At 48.1% G+C, this 18,104-nt stretch overlaps 1 protein-coding gene across 1 annotated transcript in view; it reads left to right on the top strand.

Annotated features, from left to right (window-relative positions):
* The first annotated feature begins 3,413 nt into the window (after nucleotides 1-3,413).
* ING5 (inhibitor of growth family member 5) overlaps nucleotides 3,414-18,104 on the top strand; it is a 21,604-nt gene continuing 6,913 nt past the window's right edge. The window contains exons 1-5 of the mRNA XM_032429304.1: nucleotides 3,414-3,484; nucleotides 5,637-5,708; nucleotides 7,877-8,043; nucleotides 9,490-9,601; nucleotides 9,765-9,858. Of these exons, the coding sequence (XP_032285195.1) occupies nucleotides 3,448-3,484; nucleotides 5,637-5,708; nucleotides 7,877-8,043; nucleotides 9,490-9,601; nucleotides 9,765-9,858 (482 nt within the window). The 5' untranslated portion in view covers nucleotides 3,414-3,447. The remainder of the gene's footprint in view (nucleotides 3,485-5,636; nucleotides 5,709-7,876; nucleotides 8,044-9,489; nucleotides 9,602-9,764; nucleotides 9,859-18,104) is intronic.

Here is an 18,104-nt window from a genome sequence, read left to right as displayed (position 1 = left end):
AAAAGTATCAGCTCTTAGAACATGCAATACTTCTTGGCATGTGCCATTCCATTGGCAATTCCATTTTTTTTTTTTTTTTTTTTTTTTTTTAGAGGGAGAGGAGCAGGGAGGGGCAGAGGGAGAGAGAATCTTAAGCAGGCACCACACCCATCCTGATGTGGGGCTTGATCTCACCCACGACCCTGAGATCCAGATCTGAGCTGAAATCAGGAGTCCAATGCTTAACCAACTGAGCGACCCAGGCACCCCCAGCAATTCCATTTTTTTTTTTAAGATTTTATTTATCTATCTATTTATTTATTTATTTATTTGAAAGAGAGAGGGAATGAGCTGTGGGGAGGGGCAGAGGGAGAGAGAGAGAGAGAAGCAGACTCCCCGCTGAGGAAGGAGCCTGACACAGGGCCCAATCCCAGGATCTGCAGATCATGACCCAAGCCAAAGGCAGACGCTTAACTGACTGAGCCACCCAGGTGCCCCAGCAATTCCACTTCTAAGAATTTATCCCAAAGAACTAATAGGACAAGGTGTAAATTAGAGATGGCCTCAACCCTTGCTACTCCTCCCATTGAGAGGTGGGTCTAATTCCCCTCCCCTCAAATCTGGTTGTCCTCAACAACTTGTTTGACCAATAAAATGTAATGAGATGTCTCGGGACTACCCAGGAGTGTTCGCAAGTATTGCAGCTTCTACCGAGGCCTCCTGGAACTCTCTGGAGACCCTGCATGGCCATGAACAGAGTACCACTACCTGGGACTCCTGTGCAGGAGAGGTCCCATGTAGGCATCCTGATCCATAATGCCAATTAAATGCTACCTTCCAGCCACCCCAGTGACCTCTATAGTATTACATAGAACAGAAGAATCACCTGGCTGAGCCCCGCTGAAATGTGTGACTCAAAAATTCTGAGTGACAATAAAATGGTTCTTTTAAGCAATTGTTTTCAGGTAGCTTATTATGCAGCAATAAATAACTGGAACACACAGATAAGTACAGCCATATGAATAAATGTTCACCAGGGCATTATTTGTGCTTATGAAAATTGGAAACAATCAAAACACTGTACATCTATTATTAAGGTATGGCACACCAATGCAATGAAATATATCTAGTAAACAGAATGAAGTAGAATTGAGTAAAACATGGTCAGATGTTTGTGAAGAGTATTAAGTTAAAAATGTAAATAGTAGAAAAGTGGATAGTATGATTCACATAAGGAAACCAAGAGCCCAATTTAAAAAGTGGGCAAAAGTTATGGGCGCCAGGGTGGCTCAGTTGGTGCAGCATCTGATTCTTGGTTTCAGCTTGGGTTATGATCTCAGGATCTGGCCCTACATTGGGCTCCACACTCAGTGGGGAGTCTGCTTCCCCTCTGCCCACCCCCCACTTTCTCTCTCTCTAAATAAAAATAACCTTTTTAAAAAAGTTAAAAAAATAAAAAATGGGCAAAAGTTATGAACAGACACCTCACCCAAGATGTACAGATAGCAAGTATACTTGTAAGAAGGTGCTCATTAGGGAATTGCAAATAGAACAATGAAATATCTTTACCCACCTATCAGAATGGTCAAAATCCAGAACACTGACAACACCAAATGCTAGTGAGGATGTGCAGCAACGTGAACTTTTTTTTTTTTTTAAAGACTTTATTTATTTGACACAGAGAGAGTGAGAGAGAGAGAGCACAAGCAGGGGGAGTGGCAGGCAGGCAGAGGGAGAAGCAGGCTCTCTGCTGAGCAAGGAGCCCGATGCGGGACTCGATCCCAGAACCCTGGGATCATGACCTGAGCTGAAGGCAGCCGCTTAACCGACTGAGCCACCCAGGCACCCAGCAACATGAACTCTTTATTCTTTGCTGGTAGAAATGCAAAATCATACGGCCATTTTGGAAGCCAGTTTGGTGGTTTCCTACAAACCTAGACAATCTTACACTTCTTTGTATTTAACCAAAGGGATTAAAAACATGTCCACACAAAAACCTGTACACAAATGATTACAGCAGCTTTATTCATAATTGGCAAAACTTGGAAACAACCACGAAGTCCTTCAATAGGTGAATGGGTAAACTGTGGTCCATCCAGACAATGAACTATTACTCAGCGTTAAGAAGAAACGAGCTATCAAGCCACAAAAAAGCATGGAGGAAACTTAAATGCATTTTACTTAGTGAAAGAAGCCAGTCTGAAAAGTCTGCATACACTGTGTGATTCCAACTCTACCACATTCTGGAAAAGGGAAAATGCAGTAAAAAGATCAGTGTTTGTCAGGGGTGTGGGGAGTGGGGAGAGGGATAAAAAGTGGAGCACAGGATTTTGGGGGCAGAGAAACTATTCTGTATATTGTAATGTTGAATACATGTCATTATACATTTGTCAAAACCTATAGAATGTACAACACAGAGTGAGCCCTAATGTAAACTATGGACTTTAATAATAATGTATCAATATTATTTCATCAGTTATAATAAATGTACCACTAGTGCAGTGTTTGTAATGGGGCTGTGTGTGTGTGTGTGTGTGTGCGCGCGAGCACGTGTTTAGGGGTATACAGGAACTCTACTTCTCAATTTTTTCGTAAACTTAAAACTACTCTAAAAAATAAAGTCTATTTAGTAAAAAAAAAAAAAAAAAACCAACATAGCCCCAAAGGTCGGTAGTGTGCAATTACGTACCTGTGCATGTGTGCATTTTCCCAAGCAGTGAAGGAGGCCAGAAAGGATGCACCCAAACTGCTAACATTCAGATTCAAAGGGGAACAAGGGTCACAGACCTGTATCCTGAGGAGGTGGGGAAACTGTAAGTTCCTGTGTAGTTTGAATTTTCTCAGTGAACGTAAAATTGGCAAAAGCAGTGTTTCCATTTGTTAGACTAGGGCAGGTTTAGGGGAGAGCTCACGAGAGGGACTGCATGTTTAAACACCCGTCTTTAATAACGACACTGCTACTCCACTGGTCAGGCAGGGTGTGTTAAGCAGCGGGAGGAAGGCCTTGAAGCTCCGGGGCGCAGGCCCTTCTCCCGAGCCCCGCGCTCCACCTGCACGTGCGTCGCCGGCCGCCCCGCTGGGCGCTGGGGACTCCGCGCGCGCTCGCAGGACCGCGCTCGTCACACCCGCCCGCACCTGCTCCCGCCAGAGCAGCTGCCGGGAGGGGGGGGGGGGGGCCCGGGCCCCGGCCACGCGGGCAGGGACGTGCATCCAGGATGTGCGGGGCCCTCAACCCCGCCCCCGAGCCCGGACCCCGCTCCGCAGGGCGCCAGGCCCAGGCCCCGCTCCCGCGCGACGCCGCGCGCAGCCCTCCGACCGGAAGCCGGGGGGCATGTCCAGACGGCGCCCCGCCCCACCTGGCGGACCAATCAGCGCCCGAGGTTCATTAATAGTGAACGCGCCGGCCCCGCCTCCGCCCCTCGCGGCCCCGCCCGCCCGCGCAGACCTAGAGCGCGGCCGCGGACGAAGATGGCGACCGCCATGTACTTGGAGCACTACCTGGACAGTAAGCGCCCCTCGCGGCCCTCGGGCCCGGCGCCCGGGCAGGGTCTCCCCACACGGGCCCACCCCGCGGGCACCAGGCGCCGCGCGCGGACCCCGAGGGCTCGTGGGGGTGGCAAGGGCGGTCCGGCAGCGGCGGGGGCGGCGGGGGCGCGCGCCGGGCGGGGCGGGGCCGCAAGGAGGTGCGCGCGGGGGGCGCGGCGCGGGGTCCCACCGTCACGGCCGCGCCAATTCCAGGTGCGTCACGGAGGGGCGGGGGCTGGTGGGCACGGGGCGGGGCTTGCGTGCCACGGCCCCGCCCTCCCCGGCTAGGCCCCGCCCTCGGCCCTGGCCTCAGCGGGCGCCCCGCCCTCCCCGCCCTCGGCCCCTCCCGGGCAAGGCCCACCTCACGGCCCCGCTCCGCCCTTCACAGCCCCGCTCCGCCCTTCCTGGCCCCATCCGCTGGCTTGGCACCGCCCCCCGCCCTAGGCCCCGCCCTGGCCCCGCCCCCACCGCGCAGTCAAGCGCCTATGTTCGAGCCCCAACCTCCTCGGACGCTGGGCTGGTCCTGGGGGGCTCCGGGTCCGGGATGTGGGGGGGGACTCCGGCCGGGGTTCTGTGCCTGCTCGTGCGGTGACCTGGGAGTTGGGGGAGCCAGTACTGGCGGGGAGAGTCTCCTAGGGTGCCTGTCCTTCCGCGTGGCGTTGGTGGGAGGGGACTGGCAGGGCTGGTTCAGGTGTTGAGGGCGGTGATGGTCACCACGGAAAGACGTTTGGGAGACTCTTCCTGCAGGCATCCTTCTGCCTACATGTAGCTCAGGTTGGGGCGTCCTGAGAACTTCTGAGCAGATGGGAAAATGCAGGCCGTGGAGGCCAAGTAGCTTGTCAAGGTCATGCACTCCACAGCGGAGAGCCCACGTTTGAACGCTGCTGATCTGGCTCTGGCTGCGGACGGCCTTGGGGGGGCGGCTGGGGCGGGCGCTGGGCTGGGTGCTCTGGAGCGCTCTATTGCAGTGGGAATATACACGGGCATTGGTACCTGCAGCTGCTGACGGTGGGGAGTGAGCCCCTGCCCTGGGGGAGATGGTGGGGTTCAGCCTGAGCCATGGGGGGGGTCCCGGTGAGAGAGCACTGAGGAGGGGAGGCCCTTTCCTGCCCTGTCTTTACTGCGCTGACTGGTCTGCTGGGGAGCACTGTGGCTTGCCCTTCTTGTCCCGGTACCTGCCCAGTGAGCCCTATGAAGACACTTTGAGGATTGTGAGTTCCATTGTGCCCGGGGCACCTGTGTGCAGGCTCAGAATGGAGGTGTCTGCTTGAGTTTTGAACACCTGCTGTGTGCTAAGCCTCGGTCCTCATTTTCCTGGTACTTACTTTCAAATGGGGTGAATGGACTTTTTAAAAGTTCACAGCAGATTAAGGGGCATGAAGGAGCCCAGCAGGCTGTGAGAGACCTGGGGTGGCACTGTCCTGCAGAACCCAGGATAGGACAGAACAGGGAGGTCCTTGGGGAGGCTGTGGTGAGCCTGGAGGCTGGGGAGGGCATGTGTGCCATTCTCTGGGTGAGCTGGGCAGCTGTAAGCTTGCAGACAGGCTGGATGGCTGGCCTGGAGTAGGAGCACGGCAGTGCAGTGGGGAAAGCAGTGTGGGCTGGGGTCTTCGACCTCTGTGTAACTTGAAATGAATGAAGCTTGAGCAAAGGAGAAGTTCAGTCCCTCAGTCGTAGTAGCCCCATTTCAGGTGCTCAGCAGCCCTGTGGCCAATGGCTGTTGTACTGTATAGCTCAGACCACGTCTCCTTGCATGAAGTCTACCACACAGCACTGGCCTGCACCACCCCATGAACTGGGTATCAGAGTAAAGAGACCCCAGGACTTTGGTCTCACCCACTGTGGGGGGGTACTGAGAGGGGAGGACTGGCTGGGGGTGTGGGATGGAAGAGTCACAAGGGCCACCTTCCCGGCCTCTGCTTGCAGCTGGAGGGTAAGTCCTCCTCTAACTTTTCCAGCTTCCAACACCATCTGAAGCCTGTCTCCCCCAAAGGCTTACCTTAATCCTTCTGTTCCTCAAATCCTAACAGAAACAGAAAATGAAGGGAGCTTATTCTTTGTAGACTTTAGGTATAAAGTCTGGAAGGCAGGTTTTATCCTGCTACTGAGAAGTACACGTCTCTATGTTTCAGGCATTGAGAACCTTCCGTGTGAGCTTCAGAGGAACTTCCAGCTCATGCGAGAGCTGGACCAGAGGACAGAAGGTAGGTCCGGGCTCTTTAGTACAGCCCGGGGTGGGCTCTGACAGCTGGGGAGAGGTGGCCCCGTCTTACGGACAATGCTGACACTTTAAAATTCGACTTAGTTTTTTGGGTTGTAGCACAGCTTCCTGTAGCATCTTTACAACCATCATCCATTCCTTGTTACCTTTCCTTTCCTTTAAAAGGTTTTCTGGTTTCAAACTGTGTATACATGGTTTAAACAGATAGCACTTTGCGGTCTTCTGGTATTTAGCTCCCTGTTTCTAAACATCATGTTTTTGCTGCTGTTTCTTACTTTATTTCCCTTTTGCTTTGGACTTTATTCTGTTATTGTGGAATATGAAGGTTTGCTTCCCCCCCCCCCCCCCATCTCCTGGTGTCTGGGCATAGAATCTGAGTCTGCCATAGACCTGGGATGGCGTTTCCTTCAGGACTCCTGTGGAGGTGGTTTGCAGCTGGGCCATATCACATGCTATGCTTACGAGACCTTTTTTGAATAACTGTTTTTCTTAGAGCTGATAATTGCCTTGTTTTCCATGTTCCATGCACGTTGCACGTTTTCATTGTGTCTGCTGCCCCAGGTGATCTGCCAGTCCTAAGTTTGCCCTGCACATTCAGACCTTTCCCTTGGAGCCTCCTGTCCTGTGGGTCTTGTCTGGGCTGGCTGTTTCCAGGCCTGCGGCACAGGCACTGTCTCTGCTCATCTTTGGTGCAGGACCCTGATTCCTGTGTTGTAAACATCCTTTCTCTTGATCCCTTGTTGTAGTGGAGTCTTTCCTCCAGTAGTTTCCTGAAAAAATGGTACATGGGAAGGTAGATTTCTTAATGACATATGTCTGAAAACATGCTTGTTCTGGTCTCATAGTTGATGAACAGTTTGGCTGGGTATAGAATTCCAGCTTGACAATCATTTTCCCTCAGCATGTGGAAGGCGCTGCTGCTTTGTCTCCCAGCGTCCCTGTGGCCCTTGAGAGATCTGATGCTGTTTGGATTCCTCATCCTTTATACCTGTGGTCTTCTTTTTTTATTTTATTTTATTTTATTTATTTATTTGACAGAGAGATACAGCGAGAGAGGGAACACAAGCAGGCGGAGTGGGAGAGGGAGAAGCAGGCTTCCCACTGAGCAGGGAGCCCGATGCAGGGCTCGATCCCAGGACCCTGAGATCATGACCTGAGCCAAGGGCAGACGCTTAATGACTGAGCCACCCAGGCGCCCCTATACCTGTGGTCTTCTTGCCTTTCCTGTTAGGCAGCCTCTGGGCTGCTGTCTTTGTCCCTGAGGTTTTATGTTTTGTGGCGATGTGCTTGGGTGTGGGTGATTTTTCATTCATTGTGACTGCCACAGGTTTTGTAAGATCAGAATAGCTGTGGTTTTTCACTGAGCTACAGTCTCCTGACTAGCAGATACAGAGAGTTCTGTTATTATGAAATACAGCATTTACATTCAGGAATAAGCACAAGTGTTTGTAAATTGCCCAACAAACAGCACCTTGCAAACCTCTCCCTAGATGGAGAACTGGGGCCTCGGGTGCCTGGGGCCCTGTGTAAGCCTGCTGAGCATGTTGCCCCTCCCCGCAAGGGGCTCCCACCCTCAGTTTCCCCTGCAACAAGTTTTCTCACCTCCTTAAACCAAAGAGTTCACAGTTGTATGTGTCCGTCCTTAATATCAGTGGAATCTCACAGTACGTTGTCCTTTGTGTCTCACTTTTCTGGCTCACTGCCACCTTCTGTGGGATTAACTCACGTTGCTGTGTGTAATAGTTGTTGTGCCGTTTTGGTTGCTGTGTGAATGGACCACAGCTTATTGGTCTGTTTGGCCGTGCCCGCCGTGCTCCCACCAGCGGTGCCTCCGTGTTGAGTCAGCCACTTCTTTGCTGCAACTTGGCTTTGTTCTTTGTTTTGTTATTTTTTAAGATTTTATTGTTTGACAGAGGGAGAGAGAGAGAGGGAACACAAGCAGGGGGAGTGGCAGAGGGAGAAGCAGGCTTCCCACGGAGCAGGGAGCCCAATGCGGGACTCGATCCCAGGACCCTGGGATCATGACCTCAGCTGAAGGCAGATGCCTAATGACTGAGCCACGCAGGCGCCCCGCAACTTGGCATTGTTCAGCTTTACTTGTTATCAGGGAATCTCTTGCAGGGACTAGCTTTCCCCCCATTTCTCTGTCAGATAAGAAGGCAGAGATCGACATCCTGGCTGCAGAGTATATATCCACGGTGAAGACACTTTCTCCAGACCAGCGTGTGGAGCACCTGCAGAAGATCCAGAGTGCCTACAGCAAGTGTAAGGAGTACAGTGATGACAAGGTGCAGCTGGCCATGCAGACCTATGAGATGGTGAGGAGGTGGGGGGCTGGGCGCCCGGGGGGCAGCTGGGGGCCCGGGCTCCTCCCTTTTACGTGGGAAGGGACCAGCTGCTGAGAAGTGGTGCATCTGAAGTGGGGTCAGATTTTGACAGAGAGATGCTTCTAGACAAGGCATGCGTTGGGGTGTCCTTCCTCAGGGGCCATCCTGCAGTCTGGTTTCCATGCCCTTTGTGCTTGTATATTTGGACACTTTATTTGTTCTTAGTTTTTATATATTTCTTTAATGCTTATTTTGTCAGCTCTAGGTAAAGTCCTAGAATTTGTTGTGTCCAGTTTTCTCTCAAGTAGGTCTTGTGTGGGGCTCACGGTGGCACAGAGCCATTGTCCCATGATGCACATCAGGTTGTGTAGTGACGGAAGCTCTTTCGTCCTCACACACTGTCACCTAACTCCGTTCCCTGCCTCCCCCAATAAAAAACAATTTTTTAAAAACCTGAATTAAGCTGTATTCGAGAAAGAATACTCTAAAAGGAGAACGTAATGCTTATATTTGGGGTTTTGATGCCCTAAAGTGCTGAATCTTTTTTTTTTTTTTTTTAAGATTTATTTACTTGAGAGAGAGAGAGAGATTGAGAGCGCCAGAGAGCGTGCATGTATATGGGGGATGGGGTTGGGGGGAGGGAAAATCTCAAGCAGACTCCTTTCTGAGCCTGACACGGGGCTTGATCTTAAGACCCTGAGATCATGACCTGAGGCGAAATCAGGAGTTGGATGCTTAACCCACGTGCCCCTCCGAAGTGCTGAATCTTTACAGTAAGCAGCCTGCTTTTTAAAAGTTAGGTTTGATCAAGTGTCAAAGACAGTCAGATTCTCTCTGATGCATAGCAGAGTTTGAGATTATAGTTTGTTTCCAGACAAGGATGGATAGAGAAGTCCTCCTTTTGGACAGTGACACATGGTGTGGGTTAATGGGTTGACTGTTGTGAGTCCGCTGGGTGAGGGGCCGAGTGTGCCGTCTCTCTGGGGGCCTCCTCCGTTGGGGCCGTGTAGTCACTGTCTCATCCCCATGCTTTGGCCCCACTGCCTTCTCTTCTTTCTTCCATCTTGTCCTGACTACAGCGTTAGAGGCCTTTTCTCTGAGAACCTGTACGTTCTTCAGATTTTTAAACTAGGGTTAAATTAGGGTTTAGTATTATATGTCCTCGTCCCCATTCCATTGCATTTCACAGCCCCATTTCTCCTTATTGCTTGCCATCGTGGTTTTCCTGAGTAGGGTTTCTTCTGTTAAGGTTTCAAAACGTAGGGACAAAGACCCTTTATAAACTGAGATAGTGGACCTTGTTTTAGGAGCTTTCTTAATTGAAAACTCAGTTAAAGGGCAAGAAAGTACTTCCTGGTTGATTTCCAGTGTGTTTGTGATTCTTGAGGTGTTTTGCTTTCATTTTTAAATAAGACTCGTGAGCATCCTTCTCTATAGGTGGATAAACACATTCGAAGGCTCGATGCAGACCTGGCGCGCTTCGAAGCAGATCTGAAGGACAAGATGGAGGGCAGTGACTTTGAAAGCTCTGGAGGACGAGGGTTAAAAAGCAAGTCTGTTAATTTTTCTTTATTTTGTTACTGTTTTCTATGGAGTTTTGAAGAATTTTGGTGATAAATATGTGAGGAACATTATGGTAAATATATTTGAGTAACTCGTGTCCTGCTTCAGTGAATTCTGTGAAGATAATTGGGGTGTTTATTGTCTTTCAGAAGGTCGAGGTCAGAAAGAAAAAAGAGGCTCCCGGGGTCGTGGCAGGAGGACCTCAGAGGAAGATACTCCAAAGAAAAAGAAGCACAAAGGAGGGTGAGAGGCTCTTTTCCTTGTCTCTTTCTCCCCAAAGTTTACTTAGCATCAGTATTTCCTTAGCATCTAGAAACACCAATGGCAGCTAACAGCGAGGAAGTGCTTCCTGCATGCCCGCGGTGGGTGTAGTTCTGCATGCTTTCCGCGTGCAGGCTCCAGCTCCGCTGTGCTCGGCAGCCCGACGGGGTTCCCGGGGAGCGGGACCGGCCCTAGGTTTTACAGCTCCTGTGTGGGAGAGCTGGGTGTGCACTGGGCGGTCTGACTCCACAACCCACGCTCTTAGCCTCTGTGTGTCCTGCCTCTTGAATGACACTATATTTATTGACAGTTCAGGCTAAGCCACGCTTTAGCAGTTAAATATATAGCTGTTCATTGTTTTATGTATAAATACATATTTTGGATATATTTGTTATTAAGTTGCATGACTGCATTTATTAAATATATGTATCATTTACCTTGAACTTCAGAATATTTCATTTAAAGCTTTCTCCCACCTGCTTCCCTCATCCCCCAAGCTACTGTGTTGCTTCACAGAAGTGATTTTTAGAGTACAGTGAAAACAGTAAAGTGCCCAGTGGCGTCCGTGGACATGGTTTTGACAGTTAGGGGGAGATCTCAGAGAGTCAGTTCTTGACCAAAAAAAGGGAGAAGTTTTGGTTCTTAAACCTGGTGTTTAAACTTTTAAGAGAAACGCCAAATACCACCTTGCGGTATACACATGCAGAACAAACATGTAGTTTAATGAATTACTCTCAGGCACATCCTTGTCTGTCACTGACTGCTATCAGAAGCACTTTCATGTACCTGTCAAAACCATAACCGCCTTCCTCTGCCCCAGGTAAACACGACCCAGACGTATGTGGTGTTTATTTCCATTCTTTATAGTGTTGTCCCCAACATGTGCATTCCTGGACACTATAGTTTAATCTTGCTTATTTTTTTCTTAACCTTCAAAGTTAATTTTATTAAGGAATAATTTACATACAATAAAATGTACTTATTTTAAGATTACTGTTGAATGCTGTATTCAGTTTCTTTAAAGTTATGGAACTATTCAGCCTTTCTATTTCTTCCTGAGTCAGTTTTGGTAATCTGTGTCTTTCAAGGAATTGGTTGTTTCATGTAAGTTGTCAGATTTATTCACATCAAATTGCTCATAATACACGATCATCTTTCTGTTGTAGGATCTGTACTGATGATTCCTCTTTCAGACCTAATGTTGATAATTTATGTCTTCTCTCATCTTGTCTTGATCTTTACAGAGAATTAGATTTTGGTTTTGTTGGTTTTTATATTTTCTCTATTGTTTGTTTTCTATTTCATTGATTTCTGCTCATATATTTTTTTAGAGGGGGGAGGGGCAGAGGAAGAGGGAGAGAGAGAATCTTAGACTCCACGCCCAGCACAGAGCCCTACGCAGGGCTCAGTCTCACGACCCTGAGATCATGACCTGAGCCCAAATCACGAGTCAGATGCTTAACCTACTGAGCCACCCAGGCGCCCCTATTTCTGCTCATAGTTTTATTTTTTCCTTTCCAGTACTTGGATTTACTTTGCTTTTCTTTTTCTGGCTTTTTAAGGTGAAAGTAGCTTAGATCAGTGATTTTCATACTTTCCTTCTTTTCTCATATAAGTATTTAAAGCTATAAATTTTTTCTAATTACTGTTAAATCTAATTAGTGTTTTAGCATATCCCACAAATTTGGATATGTTGTGTTATTTTTATTCCATTCAGAATATTTTAAAATTTTCTTTGTGATTCTTCTTTGACTCATAGCTTATGTAGAAGTATGTTCTCAGCTTCCAAATAATTTGGGATTTTCCAGGTAACTTTCTGATTTCAATTTTTAAATTAATTTTGCTATGATCAGAGAATATTATATAATAGAAATTCTCTGAAATCGATTAAGACTTATGTTATGGTTTGTGGTCCTGTTTTGCTGTATGTTCCATATACCCTTGAAAAAAGAATGTTATGTTTTGCTGTTTTTGGTGGAGTGTTCTGTAGATGTCAATCAGATAGCTTGGTTGATAGTGTTGTTGGTCTTCTGTATCCTTACTGATACTCTGTATATTCGACTGATAATACTAAGGGAAGAGTGTTGAAATCTTCAACTCTAGCTATGGATTTGTCTATTTCTCCTTTCTGTCTGTCAGTTTTTGCTTCACATATTTTAAAGTTCTGTTATTTGTTGGTACATACGCATTTAGGTTTTTCTAAAAATAGCTGACTCCTTCATTGTTATGAAATGTCTCCCTTTTTTATTTCTTGTAATATTCTTTGTTTTGAAGTCTACTTGGTCTGATATTATGATAGTCACTCCAGTTGTCTTACGATGAGTTTTTGCATGGTGGATCTTTTTCCTTTTTCATTCTTTTACTTTCAACATATTTTTGTGTTTGTATTTAGAGTGGGTTTCTTGAAGTCAGCAAAGCTGACTCTTGCTTTTTTTATCTAGTCTGACAATCTCTGCTTTTTTACTGTAATATTTAGAGTACTCAGATTTAATGTAATTACTGATATGATTGGATTTAAATTTACCCTCTTGCTGTTAGTTGTCTGTGCCATCTCTTATTTTAGTGTCTTCTTTTAGAATAATCAAGCATTTTTTAGGGGTTTTTTTTTTTTGTTTTTTTTTTTTGTATTTAAGGACTGTTCTAGTGTATTCACCCTGTTTGTTAACTTACCACAATGAACTTCCAATAATATTACAGTATTTCATGTTTAATGTAAGAACTGACACAAGTATTTTTTCCTCCTGTCCTTTGTGCTGTTGTCAAAAGTTTTACTTCTATGCATGATATAAGCCTCACAACATATTGTCGTTATTATTTAAACCATTGATTATATTAAACAGATTTTCGGACATGAGAAGGAGTTTTATTGTCACTCCATGTACATACCATTTCCACTGCTTTTATTTCCTTATGTAGATGCAGATTTCCATCTAGTGTCATCTCTCTCCTGCCTGAAGAACTTCCTTTAACGTTGTATTACAGTGCAGGGCTGCTGATGATGAATTTTCTCAATTCCTTTTCTCTGAAAATGTCTTTTTTATCTCCTTTTTTTGAAGGATATTTTTGATGGATATAGAATTTTAGGTTGACTTTTTTCTTCTAGCGCTAAGGATGTTGTCCTGTTGTCTTCCATCTTGAATTGATTCTGATGAGAAATTTGTGATAATTCTTGTCTTTGATTTTTTATATGTAAGTGACTTTATTTTTACTGCTTCTAAGATTTTCATTCAGCAATTTGATTTTTAAAAGCTTAATTATGATCTGTTCTAGTGTGGATTTTTCATGTGTATTCTGCTTGGAGCTCATTGAGCTTCTTGGAACTGTTTCTCTATAGTTTGTATCAGATTTGGAACATTTTCAGGCCTTCATTCTTCAAATATTTTTTTCTGCTCTCCTTTTGTCTTTTTATGGGACTCCAGTTACATGTATGTTAGCTTGATATTTTCCCACAGTTCACTGAGGCTCTGCTCATTTTTTTGGCCAGTGTTTTTCTTTCTATGTTTCTATTTGGATAGTTTCTGTTACTTTATCTTCAGGTGTTTTTTTCCTTGGTGTCTAATTTAATCAGTTTCCTTTAGTGAATCTTCCACTTAAGAGATTTCCCTTGTGAAGAAGTTCTGTTTATTTATATTTTATACTTTCTATTTTTCTTACTACATTTATGTTTTTCTTTATGTTTTTGAACATAAATATTTATAATAGCTTTTTGAAAGATCTTTTCTGAATCTATTTGTTACTTCCAAGTATATTTCTTTCTTTCTTATTTTATTTATTTATTTGACAGATAGAGACAGAGAGAGGGAACACAAGCAGGGGGAGTGGGAGAGGGTGAAGCAGGCTTCCTGCCGAGCAGAGAGCCTGATGTGGGACTCCATCCCAGGATCCTGGGCCAAGACCTGAGCCGAAGGCAGATGCTTAACGACTGAGCCACCCAGGCGCCCCTATTTCTTTCTTTTCTAAAAACCAATTTTTAAAGGTATGATTGATATATGAAAAGCTTTACATATTTAACATACACACTTTGAATAGTTTGGCAGGTCTGTTTCTATTCCATTCAGAATATTTTAAAATTTTTTTAAAAATATTTTTCTCATGGTTAAAGTCACATTTTTCTGTTTCTTCACATGTCTAGTAATTTTTTATGGGATGTTTGACAGTATGAATGTTATGTTGTTGAGTGTCTGGATTTTGTCGTCTTCACTTAATGGGTGTTGAATTTTTATTTTTATTTTTTTTTAAAGATTTTATTTATTTATTTGAGAGAGAGAGAGAATGAGAGACAGGGAGCATGAGAGGGAGGAGGGTCAGAGGGAGAAGCAGACTCCCTGCCAAGCAGGGAACCCGATGCGGGACTCGATCCCGGGACTCCAGGATCATGACCTGAGCCGAAGGCAGTCGCTCAACCAACTGAGCCACCCAGGCGCCCCTGAATTTTTGTTTTTTTTTTTAATTTTCTAATTTTTGTTCAGTGGTTTAATCACCTGTGGATCAACTTGATCCTTTGCAGCCTCGTTTTTTTTTAAGATTTTTTATTTATTTGAGAGAGCATGAGCAGGGGTGAGGAACAGAGGGAGAGGGAGAAGCAGGGTCCCCGCTGAGCAGGGAGCCCAATGCGGGGCTTGATCCCAGGACCCTGAGATCATGACCTGAGCCGAAGGCAGATGCTTCACCAACTGAGCCACCCAGGTGTCCTCGCAGGCTCATTTTTAACCTTTGTAAAAAAAACTTCTTTCTTAAAGGGCCAGATAGTAAATATTTTAGGCTTGCAGGTCATACTGTCTTTGTTGTGACCACTCAAATCTTCAAAAGCATCCACAAAAAATATGTAGTTGTGTGATGTTGCTGTGTTTCAATAAAACTTTATTTACAGAAACAGCCAGCCAACTGCAGGCCATATTTTCCCAACCCGTAGGTTAGGGTAGCCTTTATTCTAGGGTTGGTTAAGTCATACTGCTAAGGTGTGACCCTTCTGGGTTCTCTTCTGAATGCCTTTTGAATTTAATGAGGCCTCTCCATGCTGGCTGGGTGGAGCTGAGACGTCTTTGAGCCTCTGTGGCCGCTGTTCCGCTCACGGCTCCCCTGTGTTCTCTGCATGGACTCAGGGATTCTCACCCTGTACACAGGTTAGTTTTTTTGTGAAAAACTCAAAGGGATCCCTTTCCAGATTTCTGGAGCACGTTCTCTTTACCTTTTTCCTTTCCAGTACCTTGCCACCAGCTTCCAACAGCCTTACCCTCCTGGAACTTTGGGTTTTTTCCTCAGTTCTAGACACCCATGCTGCGTTTGGTTTTCCTGTTGGTGGACTGGGGCGTGGGAAGGGGTTCCAGCAGGACGCTGAGAGATTGCAGGGCTCGCCGTGTTTGTTTACCTTCTCTTAGGGTTGCAGTCCTGAGCTGCCTCTTGTCAGCGTCTGGAAACCGCTGTGTCACATGCTCTTTCCCGTTTTCTAGTTGTTCACAGTAGGAGGGCAAGTTCGGTGCTTGTTGTTGTGTCCTGGTCAGAAGTGGAAGTTTTTTTCTTTTCTTGTGTAGATAAGCCCTGTAAGTCTCTTTCATGTGTGAGTTTTTCTCCATCCCTTTCTTTTCTCCACAATTTTCCTTTTGAAGAACCTGGACTGTTTGACTCCCAGCATTTCCCAAAGTCTTGATTTTGCTGACAAGACATGAAACCTGGAGAGTACATCTTCAGTAAACATTTAGATAGTGCTTGTTCTCATGTGCTCGGTGGATTTGTTTGATATTTGACTGGGGGCGCCTAGTTTCGTGTGTGCACTTGCTTGAGCTGGCGCTCTGTGGGTCTGGCGGGGTTGATGGGCCCACGCCATGGTGGCCTCTCTGGGTGCAGTCTGCCCGTGTCAGTTACAGAGGGAGGAGACCACCAATGTGGTATTTCGTCCATTGTTGTTTTCTGTTCTAGAACATCCACTGGATTCCTTTTTTTGTAGATTTGAGTTCCTTTCTGAAAAGTGTCCGTGTTTGTATTTGTCTTACTCACATTTTCTTTCCGGTAGCTTCTTCAAGCCCTTGTCTGCTGGTTTTCACTTCGGGTCATTGGTGCCTCTGCTTCTGTTAGCTGGCCTCTCCTGGGGTTCCGGCCATGTTCTCCTGCTCTTCTTCACACCCTGTAGTTCTTAGTGTCGGCCTGACTTCAGGTGGGAGAGGAGCGCGCAGGGTGAGGGTTCCACTATTCTCCAGGAGTTTCTTTTGCTTTTGGTCCAGGCAAACCGAGGCCCCTTTACCTGGGCCCAGTCCCCTCTGATGAGGGGAGACCCTCCCCAGCTCTTGATGGAGAACCCACGGGTTATTTCTCCTTCCTGAAAGGCTTCCTGTGTGGCTGGACAGCGCCCTGGTGATGCTTAGCTTTCCTTTCTCGTGTCCGGCCTGCCCTGTTTCTACAGTTGGCAGAGGTCAGGAGGAGGCAGGCCCCTTCCCCGAGAACACGACTCGGATCTTTGCTCTGCCATTCTGCCACTCTGCAGCGTCTGCATGGCCCCCGGGTTCAGTAAACGGGCTGTGGGGTCACTGCTGCCCTGAGCGTAAGGTTCAGAGGTGTCTGGCTCCGTGTGTCCCCCAGAGGGCAGCCAGCCCTTGGCTAAGCCCAGGAGCGGGGCCGCCACCCCTCCCTCAGCCCTAGCGCATCTGGCCCGTGTCACTCCACAGCTCGCCAGTGTCTTTAAAATGTGGTCTTAGCAGCTTACTGGGCATGTATTTTTGACTTGTAGCTGTAGGGTTCTGAGTCTTCCTGCTCCTTGCTGATCAGAACCCAAAAGGCCAGTGGCCTTTTTTGGAGACAGCGGACGCTCTCATTGGCCTCCTCCTTACCAGGGGTCCCCTTGCAGGGAGCAAGGCCCCAGCTCTCTGGCGTGGTTGGAGCTTCCCTGGTGGGGCGTGCCCCTGGCTGTGCTCAGATCTCATGGTGACCCATGTCTTGCCTCCATCTCTGTGGACACACTTGAGATGAATGGGCATTCGGCTTTTCCCTCGACAGAGCCGTGACGGTGTGCGCGTTCCTGACCACTGTCTGGTGGCACCGGAGGTGGATCACTTGGTCACTGCTTCCCCAGCCTTTCTTCTGGGCTGGCTGCAGCTAAGAAGGGGAACGTCGGGTGGGGAGTTTTGCAGAACACCTCGGCAGGCAGGTCGGGCCTGGACTCGGCCCTTCTGCATGAACTCCTTCTCCACGGCCCCCCTGAGCGGCAGTGCTGTTCCTGTCCTACTGTACGGATGTTGGGACAGGCCAGAGGGGCTCGCTGAGGTTAGGGGTGTGTGAGGGGTGTATGAGCGGGTGTGTGACCGGCGCTGGGCCTGCCCTGAAGTTTGGCTACGACTTGTGCTTGGGAAGGACATCAGGAGGTTCAGGCATGGGAGGGGGATCCCTGGCACTCCCCAGTGAGAGATGCCTGTAGTGTCCAGGGAAATGAGCTTGGAGGACACCGCTTGTGCCCAGCAGGGTCGGAGTGAGGTGGCCAGCACGGCTGACGTGGGGTCTGCAGCCTGCCCGGCAAGCAGGAAAGGCCCCGGTGGGCTTGGCCTTCCTGGGACCTCCTGGCGCTCCCCTCCACCCTCCCGCCCCAGAGCCCCCTCAGGTGAGACTGGAGAGGGGTTGGCCCTTGGGCCTCCTCCTTGGTTGGGTGGTGCCCTTGAACCTGAGGGACGTGGGCTCAGGTCAGGTGTCAGCCCCCGGTGTGAGAGTTCAGTCAGGCTTTGCCAGCAGAGCACACAGAGCCGCCAAAGCACAGCGGGCACCCGGAAGGGGCGTGCCCTGAGTGCCCTGAGTGCGTCTGTGGGAGACCCACGGCGGGTTGGCACTGATCATCCAGGTGAGTGCCCGGCGACACAAGCCCACTGATGGGAAGGACACTGGTCCAGCGCGGGGTGAGGGTGTCAGGGGCCAAGCCAAGAAATCTGTTTGGCAGAACACAGAAGAAACCACGTCCCAGTCCGGAGGGGTGCCCGAAGCGTGTGGAGCAGGATGCATTTTGTGATGCCTGCAGATTTCAGATAAAAAGAGAAAGTCCCCATGTTCCCAGAGACAGAGCAGCTCACCTATGGAGGGAAGAGGCTCCCACAGGCTCTGGGGCCTTCAGGGACATCACTTGCTCGGGCGGGCAGCACTCACCCCAAGGGCCCCGGGGGCGGCTCTCTCTGCGGGGGGGAGCGCTGGGTCAGAGGACGGCACTCTGGGGGGGGCGCTGGGACAGAAAACAATGCTTTCGGGGGGGCGCTGGG

Source organism: Phoca vitulina, unplaced genomic scaffold, assembly GCF_004348235.1.
Source record: "Phoca vitulina isolate PV1807 unplaced genomic scaffold, GSC_HSeal_1.0 scaffold1, whole genome shotgun sequence".
Classification (NCBI taxonomy): domain Eukaryota; kingdom Metazoa; phylum Chordata; class Mammalia; order Carnivora; family Phocidae; genus Phoca; species Phoca vitulina.
Note: the sequence above shows the minus strand (reverse complement) of the source record. Positions and strands in the feature narration are given on the sequence as shown.